General features: G+C 43.8%; 1 protein-coding gene across 4 annotated transcripts in view; it reads left to right on the top strand.

The window, feature by feature from the left end:
- Positions 1-17,937, top strand: part of CHD6 (chromodomain helicase DNA binding protein 6) — a 218,600-nt gene that overhangs the window by 147,938 nt on the left and 52,725 nt on the right. For all 4 annotated transcript variants that reach the window (XM_073606328.1, XM_073606324.1, XM_073606325.1 and 1 more), the window contains 8 exons: positions 2,742-2,852; positions 2,936-3,138; positions 4,040-4,242; positions 5,811-5,970; positions 6,155-6,244; positions 8,189-8,292; positions 12,080-12,206; positions 12,365-12,419. In XM_073606328.1, the coding sequence (XP_073462429.1) occupies positions 2,742-2,852; positions 2,936-3,138; positions 4,040-4,242; positions 5,811-5,970; positions 6,155-6,244; positions 8,189-8,292; positions 12,080-12,206; positions 12,365-12,419 (1,053 nt within the window). The remainder of the gene's footprint in view (positions 1-2,741; positions 2,853-2,935; positions 3,139-4,039; positions 4,243-5,810; positions 5,971-6,154; positions 6,245-8,188; positions 8,293-12,079; positions 12,207-12,364; positions 12,420-17,937) is intronic.

Here is a 17,937-nt window from a genome sequence, read left to right as displayed (position 1 = left end):
AACCACCAAGTAGGGACATAAATCTGCGCTGCTCAGGAGGAAGCGGACCTGAACTTGTCTTGGGCATTAAGTTCTGGCCTTCTTCGCTATGCACATTCCTGGCATGGAAAATTGGCAGACGGGCTTTCTCAGCCTTCAGCAGCTGAATCCTGGAGAATGTGCCCTTCAAAGGCCCATTCCACCAGGAGTGTCAGTGCTTCCTGAGTAAGGATGAGCTCCGGCGTGTTCGCATGCTGCACGTGCCAAGCCCGCCAGGAAATCAGCACGGCGCAGCGCTAATCACAGGCAGTGAGACCTTTCCCGATATCTGCAGCCGCACATTGGGAAATGTCTCACTGGTTGTGATTAGCGCTGCGCCGTGCCGACTTCCTGGCAGGCTCAGCAAGTGCAGCATGCGAACACGCCGGAGCTCATCCTTATTCCTGGGCTATTCAGAATTAAGCTTCTTCTGTTCAGATTTGTAAGCCTGCACCCTGGTTTTCTCTTCACATGTTTACGAAATTCTGCCAGATGCAGTTCAGTCCAATGCTGACGCCAGTTTTGGGCGGAAGGTCTTGCAGGTGATTTTGTAGTGGAGTCCCCCCCTGTGAATTATAGACATGTTTTGCCTTGCTGCTGTTTTATCCACCTCTCATATTCAGTGCTTTGGGATAAATCAAGTAGTCATGTATGTCAAGTCTTCTGTGTCCTGCACGATTTTATTAACTATGATTTTAGAAACTAGAATTTTTGGTTTACTTGTAAAATCTTTTTCATGGAGGACATCAAATGACATGGAGATTTCTTCCCCTCTTGCCTGTTCATCATTGCTTGCTTTAAAAAAAAAAAAAACTGGGGCTTAACTGGGCTGGTTATCCCTAGGCAGGGGGATTCCTGCTTGAGGATATGATGAAGTCAGCAGAAAAGGATTTATGAACGTTGAAGCTTTTATGATACTCGTATCCACATTTTGTACAATTCAATAAAACTGGTTGCAAAAAAGCTTGGTTGTGCTGGGACATTTCATTTCAATTATAGTTCTATTATAGTATCTAGTTGAAAAATGTTTGGTGGTGTCATTAAATACAGTCATTTAAGTGTTCTTACTAACTTTTTTTCTTGAGTGGAAGAGAACCTCCATTAATAGATGGCAACAGTAAGATTCATAAGCTGTGCATTTATTTATTTTTTAAATCGGAACAAGTCTTTATTGAAATAACATTAGATCATACAATTGCAGAGAGTTCACACTTACCAATAACAGGTACTACAGATCTCAGGCACGAGTTACACATAATATACCATACATGAATGGCAAAGTAAAGAATATAAGCTAGGAACCGTATTTGTGTTTCCATCAGAACAAGATAGTAAGTTGTGCATTATTACGAAGCAGATTCTCCATAGTGGGCAAACCTAGCTGCTTCCCTGTACAAAAACAGTAAGGGCCCTTTCACACTGATCAGGTTTTGATGTGCTTTTGGTGTTTAAAAAGTGCAACAAAAACGCACAAAAAATATATCCCTTTAAACCCTAAAGAGTTCTTTACTCTGCAGGTGCTGTGCGCTTTGAGAAGTCATGTGTGCTGCATCTTTAGTTTTTCAAAAGCACATTCCATTTTAAGTCAATGGGAATGCATCAAAAGCGCATCGGGGCCCTTATGCCGAACAAAAGCGCATCAAAAACTGATCAGTGTGAAAGGGCCCTTATGGCTATACAGAGAAACAAGAATTTTAAAATACTGATGGATATTAAAGCATATTTTAAATTAAGCTGATCACATTCCCATGCATGTCCGGGGAGGAAATCCAAGCGGTGAAATAATTCAGTGGAACAATGGTCCCCATTGAATGATTTCACCTCACCCCCTATTCTTATGGCAGCTGTGAAATTGTTATTCCAAGGCTTTCTTTCCCTGTGATAATGATCACCTGGACAAAGAGGGTGAATCTCCACAGCAGGTACACCAACTGCAGTAAAAACCTGACAGTTTGACTCCTTGCTCTGTCAAACACTAGAATAAAATATTGGCTATAGATAAAATTGAGTATTCCCAAAATTTGAGCAATGTCTTTGGCTACAACTTGAGGAACACCCCATTCCTAAAAATCATATTGGGGCTCAGTTTATGTTAAGCCATTCTTATTTCTACAGTATATCAATTGAATACATAATCTGCTACGTGGTTGGTAGTTCCTTTGTCTTTTTTTGCCAGTGTTGTAAACAATTTAAAGGATAAATTTACCTTTGTAACGTGTTACCATATTCAGGGTGTAAAATGTTACAAATGCATCGGCTCCGCTCACCCAGCTGCGTCATCCTTTCACAGTGTTCTGTGAATGGGAAAACTACAAATCTTGACAGCCTTTGCGGTTGTCAGCTTGTAGTTCTCAATGAACTATCAGAGCGATGTTAAACACGTTAGGTAGTTCTCTGAGCTTCCTGTCAGACTGTAACTGCCTGCCTGTATTGGAGGTACGGGCGGACAGTTGCACAGTCTGCAGGACAGTGGCATTACAGGTCCCCACCAAAAAAAAAATATTAAATGTATATTTACCTGCAAAAAATGTGCATTTATAATTTTTTTTTAATTTTTTTTTTTTTTGTAAAAGTGAACTTCTCCTTTTCATATAAATTACTATTTTATTCATCTTGCAACCAAAGCCACAGGAAGGCAATTGTATGGTGGTGGGCATCTGCACATACTGTTAGATCCCAAAGATAAAGGTACAGACCTCTAAACTGAAAATCTCCTTCCACAGGCCAGTTTTGTGTCATCTGGTAACAGAACAGACATCTCTCTGGATGACCCTAACTTCTGGCAGAAATGGGCCAAGATTGCTGAGCTGGACACAGATGCCAAGAATGAAAAGGTAAGCAGATTTTTTCTTACAAAGCATACCAGGATTTTACCCCTTATCAAATATTAACTGACCCCTTCACTTTGCTCATTTAGGATAGTTTAGTCATTGACCGCCCTCGTGTGAGGAAGCAAACCAAACATTACAACTCCTTTGAGGACGACGAGCTGATGGAATTCTCAGAGCTTGAGAGTGACACGGAGGAGCGACCAACAAGGTCACGGCGACTGAACGAGAAAACACGTCGTTATCTACGGGCAGAATGCTTCAGGGTGGAAAAGAACCTGCTCATATTTGGGTAAGTGGTCTTCTTTATCAAGAATGAAATGCTTAACCTTTTAGTTTGGCAGTTGTTTTGACTAGGGCAGGGATTCTTAACTGGGGGTATCCATACTCCTTGGGAGTATGGGAACTAAATGATGAGGGCATGGGCCTAATTAAAAGAATTAAACCGGATTCTCTGCTTTTTTTTAACTTGATATCAAATTGGAGGGATAGATTTGATTTGCCAAATGTCATGTGAGTAACATCGTCAGTATCTGGCTCTAAATTCAATGTTTTGATTGCATAAAAACAGCAAAAACTCACTAGCTGTAGCTAGCTTTGTGTATTTGTAGTTTTCTGGTTTTTATATAAATAAATCTGATAAAATCCTTATAATATTCTTCAGCTGTTCTGTTAACCCCTTCACGCCAGCATTTTGCATATATGCGACCTCTCACCCGGTGGGTCTTAATGCCGAGCATCCACATATGCGTACCGGAATGTAAACAAAGCTGTGCCAAGAGCATGATGCCGGCAGTTTCAGGCGGCTTACGGAAAGCTCCCGATCATGTGACCACTGTGACAGCCAATCACGGCAGTCACCTGATCAGAAAATCTGCCCCACCTCCCAGCATCAGAAACCTCTTAAAGGGCCGGGAGCTTCCGGCATTAATAGGTTAACTATCTATGTGTAAAGTAAAATCAAGCTGTTGACATATTTTAAAGTCTTACTGGTACTGAATAGGATTGGTGATGATGATTTGGACTTGTAAAGACCCTCTACAATAAGCCATATACTAACAAGGTGGCAGCCCTTTCTGATTGCACTTGTTTACTTATTGTTTAATATATGCTTTGGATGCACAGAAGGTTAATTTGTTAGTTTGCTTTGCACAATGGGGTTCCCTCCTATGACAACGATTCTATTTCTGCAGCTGGGGACGCTGGAAGGACATCCTGACTCTGGGACGCTTCAAATGGCACTTAAATGAGAAAGACATGGAGATGATCTGCAGGGCTTTGCTGGTTTATTGCGTGAAACATTACAAAGGAGATGACAAGATCAAAAGCTTCATTTGGGACCTTATCACTCCCATAAAAGATGGTGGAAGCAACCAGGCTCTGCAGAACCACTCGGGTACGTTGATCTTTTACTTAGCCTGCAACTATGCACACTGTGTGCATTCCTCCCAGAGAATATAGGAAAATTGGCATAAAATTTGATTTTATGCTTTCAAGAGGTTCTCCACTGACAATGCTAAAATTGGCATTGCATACACCTTATGACAATGTGAACTTCAGTAGCGCTTTCACTATTTATCTTGAGAGGGATCTGTGAATGTGGGCTGATTGTCAAGGACTTTAACCACCATTTTCATAGGTTTTAAGGTTTTTGGCCTACAGAGGCAGGGGATCATGCTGGTAACCTACTGCTATTTGTTGGAAACCTTTTAAATATAAAGTTTACCCAGGAGTGACTTTGCAGATGACCCCAGAAATATCTCCTCTCAATCCTACCAGGATCAAGGCATGCGGTATACAAGGTGATCCTCAGTTTATTTTTCGGTCTGCTGCCAGAACCCTGATACCCAGACACAGGAGAACTACCTCTGTTCTATCAGAGACAGTGGGCCCCAGAGCTTAACCGCAGAATGTGTGTAGGGAAATGAACGGCCCATTTATATGATAGACATACATTTAGATTCCTCTCTTCCTGTAGTCCGGTATCACCGTAGAAGCTTAGAAGCTTGGTCACTGAAGTGCAGTATTTGTTACCCTTTGTGCTGGCTGTGTTCTCTGAACTGCAGCTTGACATAGTGAAGTCAGAGGGAGCTGTTCTTTTAAAGATAGCAAGCTCGTAGGTACACAATCCTAGCTAAACCCATTCCTACCCAATAGACCTAACACTAACCAGTGTGGGCATTGCGGGAGATGTAGTTTTGTTGATAAACCGCAATGCAGTCAGATATCACTCTCTAAGCCCTTTCGCCATGCCCCATGTGCTTGGGCTGTGGAGTGCGCACAAATACTTGTATTCCTACACATTCAGTACAACACGTTTAAAATTTTATTTCAATAAATGTCCAGAACCAGTTACCTTTTAGTGCTGTTACATGCTTAGCCTTTACATCACTCTTCTCCTCCCTGTTTCCACAAACTTCCCCAAACCCAGTGAATTCACAGCCATTCCAAGCTGCTTTCAAAAAACTGCAAGAGGTGGGTATATTGTTCTTGGACTGTCTGTACCTGTTGGCACAGGCAGCATCATGACGTAAGTCTATACACATGCATGTAAGGGTGGCTCCGGCAGGGCTTCATAGGACTCTGAAAGCTTAGGAACCCTTACAATGAAAATTGGCACTAGCGGTGAGGGAAAGCATAAAATAATATGGAAGTCATATTCCGAGCATCCAATATAGAAAAAAAAAAGTTGCGTCCAATGTCACTTTAACAGCCACCTTTTACTTAGCAGTCAGATTGCTAGTGCTTGACATTAGTTCCCCTACTACCAATTTACTTACTAGGTTCCAGAGTGGTCAAGTGACAAAAGTGGCATGACAAATGTAGCCTGGCACAGTCATGATGGCAGAAGAACAGACTCGGCCCTGGGTGATCAGGTAGACCTTGAAATGCAGTTTTAGCAGGACACTGAAGTAAGCCTAGCGCTCATAGCTCTGTTTGATGAATAATGTTGGCTATTTGAAGGTTTGTCAGCCCCTGTCCCACGTGGAAGGAAAGGGAAGAAAATGAAGAATCAGATGTTATTGCCAGAGATCAAGAATGCTGATTGGCTGGCAAGCTGTAACCCCGAGATTGTCCTGCATGACGAGAGCTACAAGAAGCACCTCAAACAACACTGTAACAAGTGAGTAGACCTGAACAGATATAGCAGACAATTGCATACGGATGAATATATTTTATTTGTTGAAATGTTGAATTTTACATTTTAAGATGTCTTCCGCTATAAAGTAATGCTTGACGTTGTATATAAATTCTTGTCTAGCAAAAGATAATTGTCACAGTTAAATTATCACTGTACTTTAAATCAGGGTCCTTCTTCGGGTACGAATGCTGTACTACCTGAAGGCAGAAGTGCTTGGGGACGCAGCTACCAAAGCTCTGGAAGGTGTAAATGCAAGGTAAGACAGTCTCTCACAACCTCAAGTTAACAGTAATAGAATATTGATGTTACTATTACATAACTGTTGATCCTTCCAGAAATCGCGTAAGCATATAACTTCCTGTGCTCCACACCTATTCGGTTACATTGTTCCCAGCTATCTTTAAGGACTACAAACTTCCCCCTCTTATCCCCCTATGCTATTTAGAAGAGTGGGTGTTCGGTAAACCTGTCCTAGGATGAAAATGCTCCTCTTGCATACAGTGGATATAAAAAGTCTACACAACTCTGTTAAAATGTCAGGTTTCTGTGATGTAAAAAAATTAGACCAAGATCAATCATTTAGAACTTTTTCCACCTTTTTAATGTGACCTATAAACTGTAGAACTCAATTGAAAAACAAACAAATCTTTTGGGAGGGGGGGGAGTAAAAATAAAATAATGTGGTTGCATAAGTGTGCACACCCTCTTATAACTGGGAATGTAGCTGTGTTCAGAATTAAGCAATCACATTCAAACTCATGTTACATAGGAGTCAGTACACACCTGCCATCATTTAAAGTGACCAGCTCCCAAGCATCCTAAAGTGATTACTGACCACTCTCCTGAATTTAGTGTGGGCTGTGCAAGTCTGTCTCATGGCCACAGCCTCGATTTTACAATCTGATGCTCTGTTTGTGTTACCAAAAGGGCTCCCAAAATGGATAGGCTGCCTTTCAATTCACAATTGCCAGGAGAATTAGGCAGGTCATTATTCAGGCACATGACCTGGAGGGAAAGGTCCCCCCCTCTCTTGCCTGTGAAGGCTTCATCAAAAGTGTTGGTGCATTGTTGGCTTTTTAGCATTAGGCCTTAGCTTCCCAAGTCTTTTATAGCTGCCACCTTTTTCACACACACACACGTTTGTAAATTTTATTGAGTATTTGTTCAGGCCTCAACGGATGCCGGCCTCAGTCCTATAGGACCTTCTCTGTTTACTTCTTGTTTTCTCTTAGTAAGAGGTTGTTTTGGTGGGCCTGTTAGTCTTTTTTTTTTTTTTTTTTTTTTTTTTTGCTGTTGGACATTCCAATGGTTTGAGAATTTAACTCCCCTTTGTCATGTGATGTAAGGTTAATAAAACTCCACTTTTTGTGGAGTTGATATTTGCTTTCAAAATCCCTTTTGTGTAGTACATCATAGGACACCGGTTCCTCCCTTCTTGTTGCACTCCCATATTGCCTGCTGACAAAACTGAGGCAATGCAGTGAATGGGTTATGCGGGGTCAAACTTTTTGCCAGTGTCCAATCATTTGGAGTCAGAGCATAACCCAGTGGTATAATAATTAAATCTACTGCATACATTTTTGCTGATTTACTGGTTAATTAAATAAATATTGTGCACAACATACTATGATAAGACAGAATTGGTTGGGATTGGCACGAAGAGCTTTAGGCCAGCCATACATGGTTCAAATCTCGGACGGTTCAACAGGAACCGGCTGAGATTTGAACTGTTAATGGGCAGGCTGAGTGTTACCAAGTTGATCGATCAATTTTGGTCAACCAGCCTGCCGGATTCTCTTACGATTAGCGATCATCACTGTCTTCTCCCAGCAAGGACGGCTTTCCCTGCCCACCCTGCTCCCCTTGCTGGGAGTAGACAATGACTCAGCAGAAGGGATTCCCCTGGGAATGGGATGGGAGAATCGTGCAGATTTCTTTCCTGCAACCATGGGTTTGCACCGTGTATGGCCTGCCCTACTTTCCTCGTTTTTGGCACATGGATGAAGTAATTTCATCCCCAATCTTGGCGCAGGGTGGCCTTAATTTTGTGAAATGAGCATGCTTGTATTTGAAATGCAATGGTCGGAATGAGGGCAATTCTTGATGGATATAATAAATCCCAGCAGAGTCTCATGTCTAATCATTTTGTTTCTTGTGGTGATAATGGGAAATATTTATATTCAGCTGCTTTTTATTGCAGGGACCTTGATGTAATGTTACCTGATATAGACTACGTAGAAATACCTGTGGACTGGTGGGATGCTGAAGCTGACAAATCACTACTGCTGGGTGTTTTTAAGCATGGTATGTATGTCCCATATTGATTCCTTACTCTTGGACTAGCCCTGCTTGTACACGAGTTGTATTGTAGACATCGCAGATGTATCTGAAAAATACCACTGAGGACATACATTAAGAGCTGCATATTGTATACTGCTTGTTAACTGAGATGCTTTGTTGTATAACAATTATTGATGTTGAAGATGAACTTCTCCTTAAAGGAGAAGTATAGCCCAAGCTCGTTTGACTGTACTTCTCCTGAGGGGCACAGGAGTGCAGTCCGTTTTGCACTCCTGTGATCCGTTTTCAGCAGAGAGCGAGCTGAAGTCTGCTCTCTGCTGACGTCCCAGATGTCAGTTAAGGCACCATGTCATCACGACAAAGTCTGGATCCGTCAGGTGCCTGGACTGACACCCAGCTTAGCCTCTCAGCAAGCCGCTCTGAGCCTGAGCCGGCCGTCCCCCTCCACAGCCCAGCGCTCCAGTGAGCGAGGAGGGGGCAGAGCAGAGAGCTGTGACTTACAGTCTGCAGCTCTCTGCTCGGGGAGCTCTGAAAACCCGAGCCATGGTGTTGGCGGTGTTCGACCGCTCAGTTCTCAATGCAGAGGCACCGAGGGACAGATGGTTTTGCACAGAGCAGCCCAGATCCTCCTCTTCTTAGGTCCCTCTTCGGTGCGCCTGCCCTCTCCCTCCTGTTGAGTGCCCCCACAGCAAGCAGCTTGCTATGGGGGCACCCGAGCCGAGTTACAGCTCCCTTTATCCATTCAGACATGGAGCCTTGGCCCGGGCCTGCCCCCTTTCTTTCCTTATTGGTTTTCTGACTTTGACAGCAGCAGGAGCCAATGGCACCATGTTGCTGTCTCAGCCAATGAGGAGGGGAGTCCCGGACAGCCGAGTCTCCCGTGCAACATTGCTGGATCTTGATGGACCTCAGGTAAGTATTAATGGGGCTGCTGCACACAGAAGGCTTTTTATCTTGACGCACAGAATGCATTAAGATAAAAAACCTTCTGCAACCACTTTAAGAGTGGAAGTTTTGGCATCCGACTAAAATGCACAGTTGATTAGATAAAAGGGACTATATAGGTAAACTGCTAAGAGATTTGCAATTCTGTTCAGTCTGTCTTTTGATTCACACACTAGGCCACAGTTTACAGCTACTGCTGCAAGCTCCATTTTCACCTGCCTGCTCCTTGGAGTGTTAAAGAACATTACCCCACCACATCAACACAACACTAGTGTCTTCCATGTGCTCTGTTCTTGTGAGCTACCTGAACATTTCACCTTGCAGGGCTTCCCAGAGTGTGAAACATGTTAAAATAGAGCCAGATAATTTGGCACTTCATAATAGCTTACTCTAATGCCCTGTACACATGATCGGACATTGATCAGACATTCTGACAACAAAATCCATGGATTTTTTCCGACTGATGCTGGCTCAAACTTGTCTTGCATACACACGGTCGCACAAAGTTGTCGGAAAATGCGATCGTTCTGAACGCGGTGACGTAAAACACGTACGTCGGGACTATAAATGGGGCAGTAGCCAATAGCTTTCGTCTCTTAATTTATTCTGAGCATGCGTGACACTTTGTGCGTCCGGATTTGTGTACACATGATCGGAATTTAACCGATCGGATTTTGTTGTCGGAAAATTTTATAGCCTGCTCTCAAACTTTGTGTGTTGGAAATTCCGACGGAAAAAGTCCAATGGAGCCCACACATGATCGGAATTTCCGACAACACAATCCGATTGCACTTTTTCCATTGGAAAATCCGACCGTGTGTACAGGGCATTAGTTTGATTTTTCAGAGGATTATGAAGAGATATAATATCAGGCAGTTATATCAATGGTAATTTTATAATACTTTTAATGATTTGTGAAATAATACACAAAGAATGTGTTTTTTCGGATTTGATATTAAAATTCGCGAGGAGATCTCTACTGTTCAGATACCCTCCATGCTTTACACTTCATGCCCACAGGTACAATCCTTACTTCCCTCTTTCAACCCCACCACTATAGACGAGGTTGCTAAGCTACTTGCCAACGTCCACCTTACCACCTGCCCTCTGGATCCTGTTCTCTCGCAAATGTTCACCTTACGTTCACCCTATGGCTCTATGCTACACTCTATAACCCACATCTTCAATCTCTCCTTCTCTTCTGGCATCTTCCCCAACTCTCTAAAACATGCACTTGTCAAACCCATACTTAAAAAGCCCTCACTGGACCCATCCAATCTTAACAACCTACGCCCCATCTCCTTGCTCCCCTTCTTATTTAAACTCCTCGAACGTCTCTGGTCTACAACCGACTGAGCATCCACCTCGCTGATAATAGCCTTCTTGACCCCCTTCAGTCTGGATTTCGTCCTCCACAGAAACTGCTCTCCTAAAACAAACAAACAATCTACTAACAGCCAAAACCAATCGACACTATTCTGTACTCTTACTCCTGGACCTCTATGCCGCCTTTGATATGGTTGACCACCCCCTCCTCAAAAAACTCCACACCTTTGGTCTCTGTGACTGTACTCTTTGCTGGTTCTCTTCCTACTTATCTAACTGCACCTTTAGCGTTTTTTACAACTCTACTTCCTCCTCTCCTCTTCCTTTCCCTGTCAGGGTCCCCCGAGGTTCTGTTCTTGGACCTCTCCTATTTTCAATCTACACCTCCTCCCTGAGTCAGCTGATAGCCTCCCATGGCTTCCAATACCACAATACACTGACGACACCCAAATCTATTTCTCTACCCCTCAGCTCACTCCCTCTGTCTCCTCACGTATCACTAATTTACTATCAGATATATCAGTCTTGATGTCACACCACTTCCTCAAACTCAATCTATCCAAAACCCAACTTATAATTTTTCCTCCCCCATATGCCTCTTCCCCCTTTCCCTGATCTCTCTGTCAAAATAGATGGCACAACTATAAGCCCATCCCCACATGCCAAGGTTCTAGGTGTAGTCCTGGACTCTGAACTCTCCTTTAAGCACCATGTCCAATCACTGTCCAAATCTTGCCGCCTCAACCTCCGCAACATCTCCAAAATAGCCCCTTTCTAATAAATGATGCAACAAAGCTCTTAATTCACTTGCTGGTCATCTCTCGCCTCGACTACTGCAACTCCCTTCTCATTGGCTTACCTCTACATAGTCTATCACCTCTTCAATCCATCATGAATGCTGCTGCCAGACTCATCCACCTTACCAATCGCTCTATCTCTGCTACCCCTCTCTGTCAATCCCTCCACTGGCTTCTGCTCACCCAACGAATTAAATTTAAAATACTAACAAATACTTACAAAGCCATCCATAGTTTAGCGCCCAGCTACATCAATAGCCTAGTCTCTAAATACCAACATACTACTTCTCTTTGTTCCTCAAGACCTCCTGCTCTCTAGTTTCCTCCTCACCTCCTCCCATGCTCGCCTCCAGGACTTTTCCAAAGCCTCTCCAATCCTATGGAATGCCTTACCCCAATCTGTCTGCTTATCTCCTACTCTATTAACTTTTAGACGATCCCTGAAAACCCTTCTCTTCAGAGAAGCCTACCCTACTCACACCTAACAACTGTTTTTTCATTTTCTCCATCAGCTCACCCCCCACAGTTATTACCTTTTTGTTTCCACTTGACCCTCCCTTCTAGATTGTAAGCTCTAACGAGCAAGGCCCTCTGATCCCTCCTGTATTGATTTATATTGTAAGTGTAATGTTTGCCCTCATGTTGTAAAGAGCTGCGCAAACTGTTGGCGCTATATAAATCCTGTATAATATTAATAATAATAAAATGATTGTCCTCTATAGGATATGAGCGTTATTGCGCCATGAGAGCAGATCCATCCCTCTGCTTCCTGGAGAAGGTGGGAAAGCCGGATGAGAGCTCCTTGTCTGCTGATGGAGTTCACGATGTCAATCATGACCTGGTAGAAAGGTAGGTGACCAAGTATGTACATGTGACAAGTTTGGGTCAGAACAAATTGATTAGTAGATGTGTGTTTATGACTTGTAAATGCTGCATCTTTGCATATATAAAAGTAAATTGATGCATCCATATAGTCAAATCGTGCAATTTTTGTTTTTTTTGTACAGATCTGGCACAGAGAAAGAAGATAATAATGAGGACAAACAGGAAGTACAGCAGGAGGTGAGAAGGATGCCTCAAGTGTTAAGGCTCATGTCCCCTAATACAAGCTGTAAACCTAAACAATGTCAAATGCCGCAAACTATGCCCTAGGTTGGGATTAAAATCTGAAGCTCAATAATTTTTTCAAACATTCGTAAAGGGCTAAATACAAAGACCCCATCTTTGAGAACACTTTTCAATGTGTGTGTGCATATACATACATACATACATACATACATACATACATACATACACATATTAGGAACACTTGTATACCTGTGTATTCAATCATCTAATCAGCCAAGCATACACTAGCCGCACATTGCGTAAATAATGCAGAAACAGATATGGAACTTCAGATCATGTCACATCACACACCATAATGGGAAAGGATGTGATTTTTGACCATGATTATTAATGCCAGTTGGGATGGTTTCAGTATTTCTGCAGCTGCTGACCTCCCTGGGTTTTCGTGCACAACATTCTCTAAAGTTTTCTTAAGATGGTGGGATACATAACCAGCTAGTGTTAGTTCTGCTGATCGAAATGCATGGCCAAGAGCGGCATGTGAGAGGATACATCTCACGGAGCTCCCACTATTACCCGCCCATTGATCCTATTCCCGGTCTCCTAGACTCAGCACCTGGTGACCCACACACGCACTAATACCTTCTGCAGGCAGCGGTGCTGTCACTCCTTTGTCCAGACATGATGCAGTGCAGGAAGAACAAAGAAGATCCCACGATGCCCAGGATCCAAAATGGCGCTGCAGCAGGCCTCCCACAGAGGAATCCTAAGGGAACTGACAAGCGAGCCACCATGAGTAAACAACTTGAAAGCCCTAAGTCCTCCCCTAAACAGCAGCAGCAGCGCGATATGCGCTTATTTGCGCAAAAGACACCAAAATTCAGCTGAGAAAACAGTAGAGAACTGACTGGCATGTCACCCTAGGTCACCAGGAGCGAAGCTGGAGGGGGCTGAGCTGAGCTATTACAGTGCAGGAGGACATGCAGTCAGAAGACACTGAAGATGGGGAAGAGGGGAGTGAGCAAACCACTCTCGCTGACATACTGTGTGCAGTAAATAAATGCACTGCCTCTGTAGATCACTTAAAAAACAATTTGGAGGGCTGAAGGAGGCAGTCACCCTGGTCAGACAGGACTTGCAGAAAGTCAGGGAGAGAACAGCAGCAGCAGAAGGCAGTATTAGCGACATTGAAGACCAACTGTCTCCCCTTTTGTGAGAGTCCCACATCACTGCTAGGCTGGGCCAAGACAATGGATTTAAGGGCAGAAGATATTGAGAACCGCCTGCAGCGGAATAACGTCCGCATTGTGGGCCTTCCCAAGAAGGTGGAGGGTAGAGATCCCACTGATTTTGTGGAGAGATGGCTGCTGGATATTTTTAGTAAGGAGGCATTCTCCCCTTGTATACGGTGGAGAGGGCTCATGGGGTCCCCCTTCGGCCTTTGCATTTAACTATGCTGGCCTGCCTACTGAACTTTAGAGACAAGGAAGTCATCCTGCTTCTTGCCAGGTAACGCCAGAATATTCAATTTAATGAAGAGTGGGTATCATTTTACCCTGACTTCTCTGCAGAGGTCCAGAAAAGCAGAGCTAAATTCACAGCAGTCAAACAACGTCTACAGAAACTGCAGGTCTCATACCCCATGCTGTAAACAAAAGGAAAGCAAAAGGAGGAGAGAAAAGCTCCAAGCCAATCCTTTAAACAGCTTAGGAATTTATTCAGTATATAGGTATAAAACAACACTAAAAACTTGTGTGAAAAATGTTGGAGCCCTTGCAGAATGCTAGAGCGGGTGGGAGCTTCAACCTGCAGTGTCACAGGAGCACAGGAGGACTGCCAGGAAGCCTCTATAGAGGGATCCACAATTGGCGTGTGTTACCCCATACTGTACCCTGCGAAGCTCCGCATCTCGGCTGGAGGACAGACACACTTCTTTGAAAATGCAGCAGAGGCCTCTGCCTGGCTGGATCTTCATGAAACATGCCCTTCGTCACCACCGCCCACCTTCAGAGGGAGATGATTGAGGCACCCTCACCGTATGATATCACTCTGGTGAATCGCGTTGGGTTCAATACATCTACTTAAGATCCCTGTTTAGGATTATATTCGGGAACGTCCATTTATTTTACTAAAAGCATAAAGAATCTGTCCATTCCGCAGAACTTTAGTTTAATCATCTATATGTACCACTGCTATCACAGCACACCGAGGTTTTGGCGGTGGGGGAAACCAGTTGTCCTCCACAAATGTTTTTCTGGTTATTCAACTGGTTACTGTTATGTATGTGCCTTTGGCAGGGAGGCAGAGCAGAGGAAGCTGGTGTCTACCCTTTCACGAGTTCTACTCTGGATCTTTCCTCGCTGCCCCAAGTACTCCTCTAAGCGCGCTGTTGCGCCTCCTGATTCAACTTGATTTGTGCCACCATTCCAGAGCATTGTGCATCATGAATATCTCTTTCAGGGAAACCCCTGACAAAATTATACCACAACAACTTAAACAGTGGATCGAATACCTTTTTGGATTACAAAAAGCTTCTTCTCAGCATGACTGCAGCAATTACTGTGCTTGCCTGCCATGCTGGATTCCATGCATTTTTTTCAGCACCATGACTACTGTCCCTGTTATCACGTGGAATGTTCGCAGACTCCATGATCCCTCGAAGAGAACAATGGTCTCCACTGCCCTGCATAAATATCTGCCGGTGATCTGTCGAATACTGACCCCCGCTGAAAGAATGCCTCCGATGGGTCTGCACATGCACAGTACCAAACGTCACTCCAGCTGATATGTTGATCAGGTGGCGTGATGTCAACACAGTGCATGCGCACCATGTCAGAGGCAGTATCTGACAATATGCAAACAGCGCAGGGAGAATGTTCTTGTCACATTCTGCCTCGTTGTGGGGAGTGCCTTTTACGAGGTACGTTTAGGAAATTAAGTCGCGGGGAATTCATATTCCTCGACCGGTAAATCGGCTATACGATGTATCACAGCGGAAGACTGCGGCACTCAAGGTCAGTGGGACCAGGGGGGATGGGGAAGAGCGTCCAGTTCTGTAAAGGTGGACTTACACTTTAAGGCTGTTTTCAGAGCAAAGACAGGTCTGAACCAGTCTTGGTATATTGTTCTAATAAATTTCTTAGGGGATGAGAGTGCATGTGCGTATGTAGTTTTGCCTTTGCCCAGAATTCCCTTTTATGATGGATCAAACATTAACAATCTTACTGAAATTGATAAAAAAAAAAAAAGTTCTAGTCAATGTTTCTAACTCTCCAGGATGATCTACGGCTTAAGGCTTCCCCCAGTGTTCCTCACATGTTTGAAGGCTGCTAGGCCCATTGGTCACACAATTTCTCCTAAAAGGGTTGAAAAATCAATCTGAATTCTCAAATGACCCCTCAGTAGAAATTAGAGCTGCACGATTCCGGCTAAAATGAGAATCACAATTTTTTTGCTTAGAAGATAGATCACGATTCTCTCGGCGTAACATCATCTTTCACATTAAAAAAAAAAAAAAAATTGTCTAACTTTTACTGTTTCGTTTTTTTTTTTTTTTTTATTCATTGAAGTGTATTTTTTCCCCCAAAAATTGCATTTGAAAGACCGCTGGGCAAATACAGTGTGACATAAAATATTGCAGCAATTGCCATTTTATTCCCTAGGGTCTCTCCTAAAATATATATGTTTGGGGGTTCCAAGTAATTTTCTAGCAAAAAATATTGAATATAAGAAGTGTCAGAAAAAGATTTAGACTTTTAAGTGGTTAAACTTCCTGCATTTACACTTTGTTGAAAACTTGGCAGATTGCCCTAATTATTTATTTACACAGAAGTTTTCTCCCTTTGATCTAAGAAGGAAGCTTAGTTAAAATGTATCAAGTTAAAGACTTGGCAGAATGCCCAATGCTTTCTTTTGACAGCTGAGTGAGCACACTCAGAGGCGGCTCTAGGCTTTGTGAGGCCTTAGGCAAATCTTAGACATAAGGCCCTACTTACTCCCATAATGGGAAAAATAACTCAAGCGATAGACCCCTAGCAATTTTGCTCTCCACCCCAATATCCCAAAAAACAAACATGCACATAGGCTTTTCTAAAAAAACACTTTAATAATGTACACATAAAAGTCTGGTTCACACTCACTGATTGCTCCAAGCTCAGTGATTGGTTGTTAGAGGTTAGTGCACATCATTACTGCTCACTGATTGGTTGCTAGAGGTTACTGCACAATATTACCACTCAATGATTGGTGCTAGAGGTAACGCACATCATTACTGCCCACCCATTGGTTGCTAGAGGTTATTGCACATCATTACTGCACATTGATTGGTTGATAGAGGTTACTGTGCATTATTACTGCTCACTGATTGGTTGCTATAGGTTACTGCTTATCATTATCACTCACTGATTGGTTGCTAATGATTACTCACTGATTATTTGCCAGAGGTTACAGTACATCATTACCTCTCGCTGGGTGGCAGGGCAGTATTGTGGTGTGTAATGCAACAGTTGGTTGGATGACAGGATGCAGTTTGGGACGATGGTGGCAGCATTGGGGTAAGAGGCTGAGATCATATCTTCCCTATAAGGATAAAGGGTAGGGTGATAGGATGCCAGAGGTGGGGTACAGGAGGGATGAGGATGATAATGACAGGAGGTAGGGTGGTAGGATGCCAGAGGTGTGGTACAGGGGGATGATGGCGATGATAAAGATGGGGGTGGGGTGGTAGGATGCCAGAGGTGGGGTAGAGAGGGAAGATGGGCATGTTGATGAAAAAGGGGAAGGAGGTCAGCAAAGGGGCATAATGATGACAGTGGGTGGGTAGGAAGCTGGCAGTGGGGTACAGGGGGGATGATGATGGGGGTTGGATGCTAGAGGTGGGGTACAGGGGGATGATGAGGATGTTGATGACAGGGGGCAGGGTGGTAGGATATCAGAGGTGGGGTATGAGGATGATGATGATGATGATGACAGTGGGTGGGGTGGTAGGGAGCTGGCAGTAGGGTAAAGGGGGATGAAGATTACAGGGGGTGGGGTGGTAGGAAACTGGCAATGGGATACAGGTGGAATGATGACAGGGGTGGGGTGGTAAGAAGCTGGCAGTGGGGTACAGGGGGATGAAGATTACAGAGGGTGGGGTGGTAGGACACCAGGCACAGGGGGATTATGATAAGGATGGAGATAATGATGACAGGATGTAGGTTGGTAGGTGGCTGACAGTGGGGTAAAGGGGGGAAGATAAGGATGATGATAACGGGTAGGGTGGTGTATGCTAGAGATGGGGTACATGGGGAAGATGGGGATTTTGATGACAGAAGGCAGGACGGTAGGATGTCAGAGGTGGGGTATGGGGGGGGGGGGGTGATGATGATAGGGGGTGGGGTGGTAGGAAGCTGGAAGTGGAGTACCAGAAGGGATTAAGATGATGATGACAGGGGATGGGGTGGTAGGATGCCAGAAGTGGGATACAGAGGAATGATGGGGATGCTGATCACAATGGATGAGGTGGTAGGAT

Source organism: Aquarana catesbeiana, linkage group LG12 (genome assembly GCF_042186555.1).
Source record: "Aquarana catesbeiana isolate 2022-GZ linkage group LG12, ASM4218655v1, whole genome shotgun sequence".
Classification (NCBI taxonomy): domain Eukaryota; kingdom Metazoa; phylum Chordata; class Amphibia; order Anura; family Ranidae; genus Aquarana; species Aquarana catesbeiana.
This window is presented reverse-complemented; position numbering and strand designations above follow the sequence as displayed.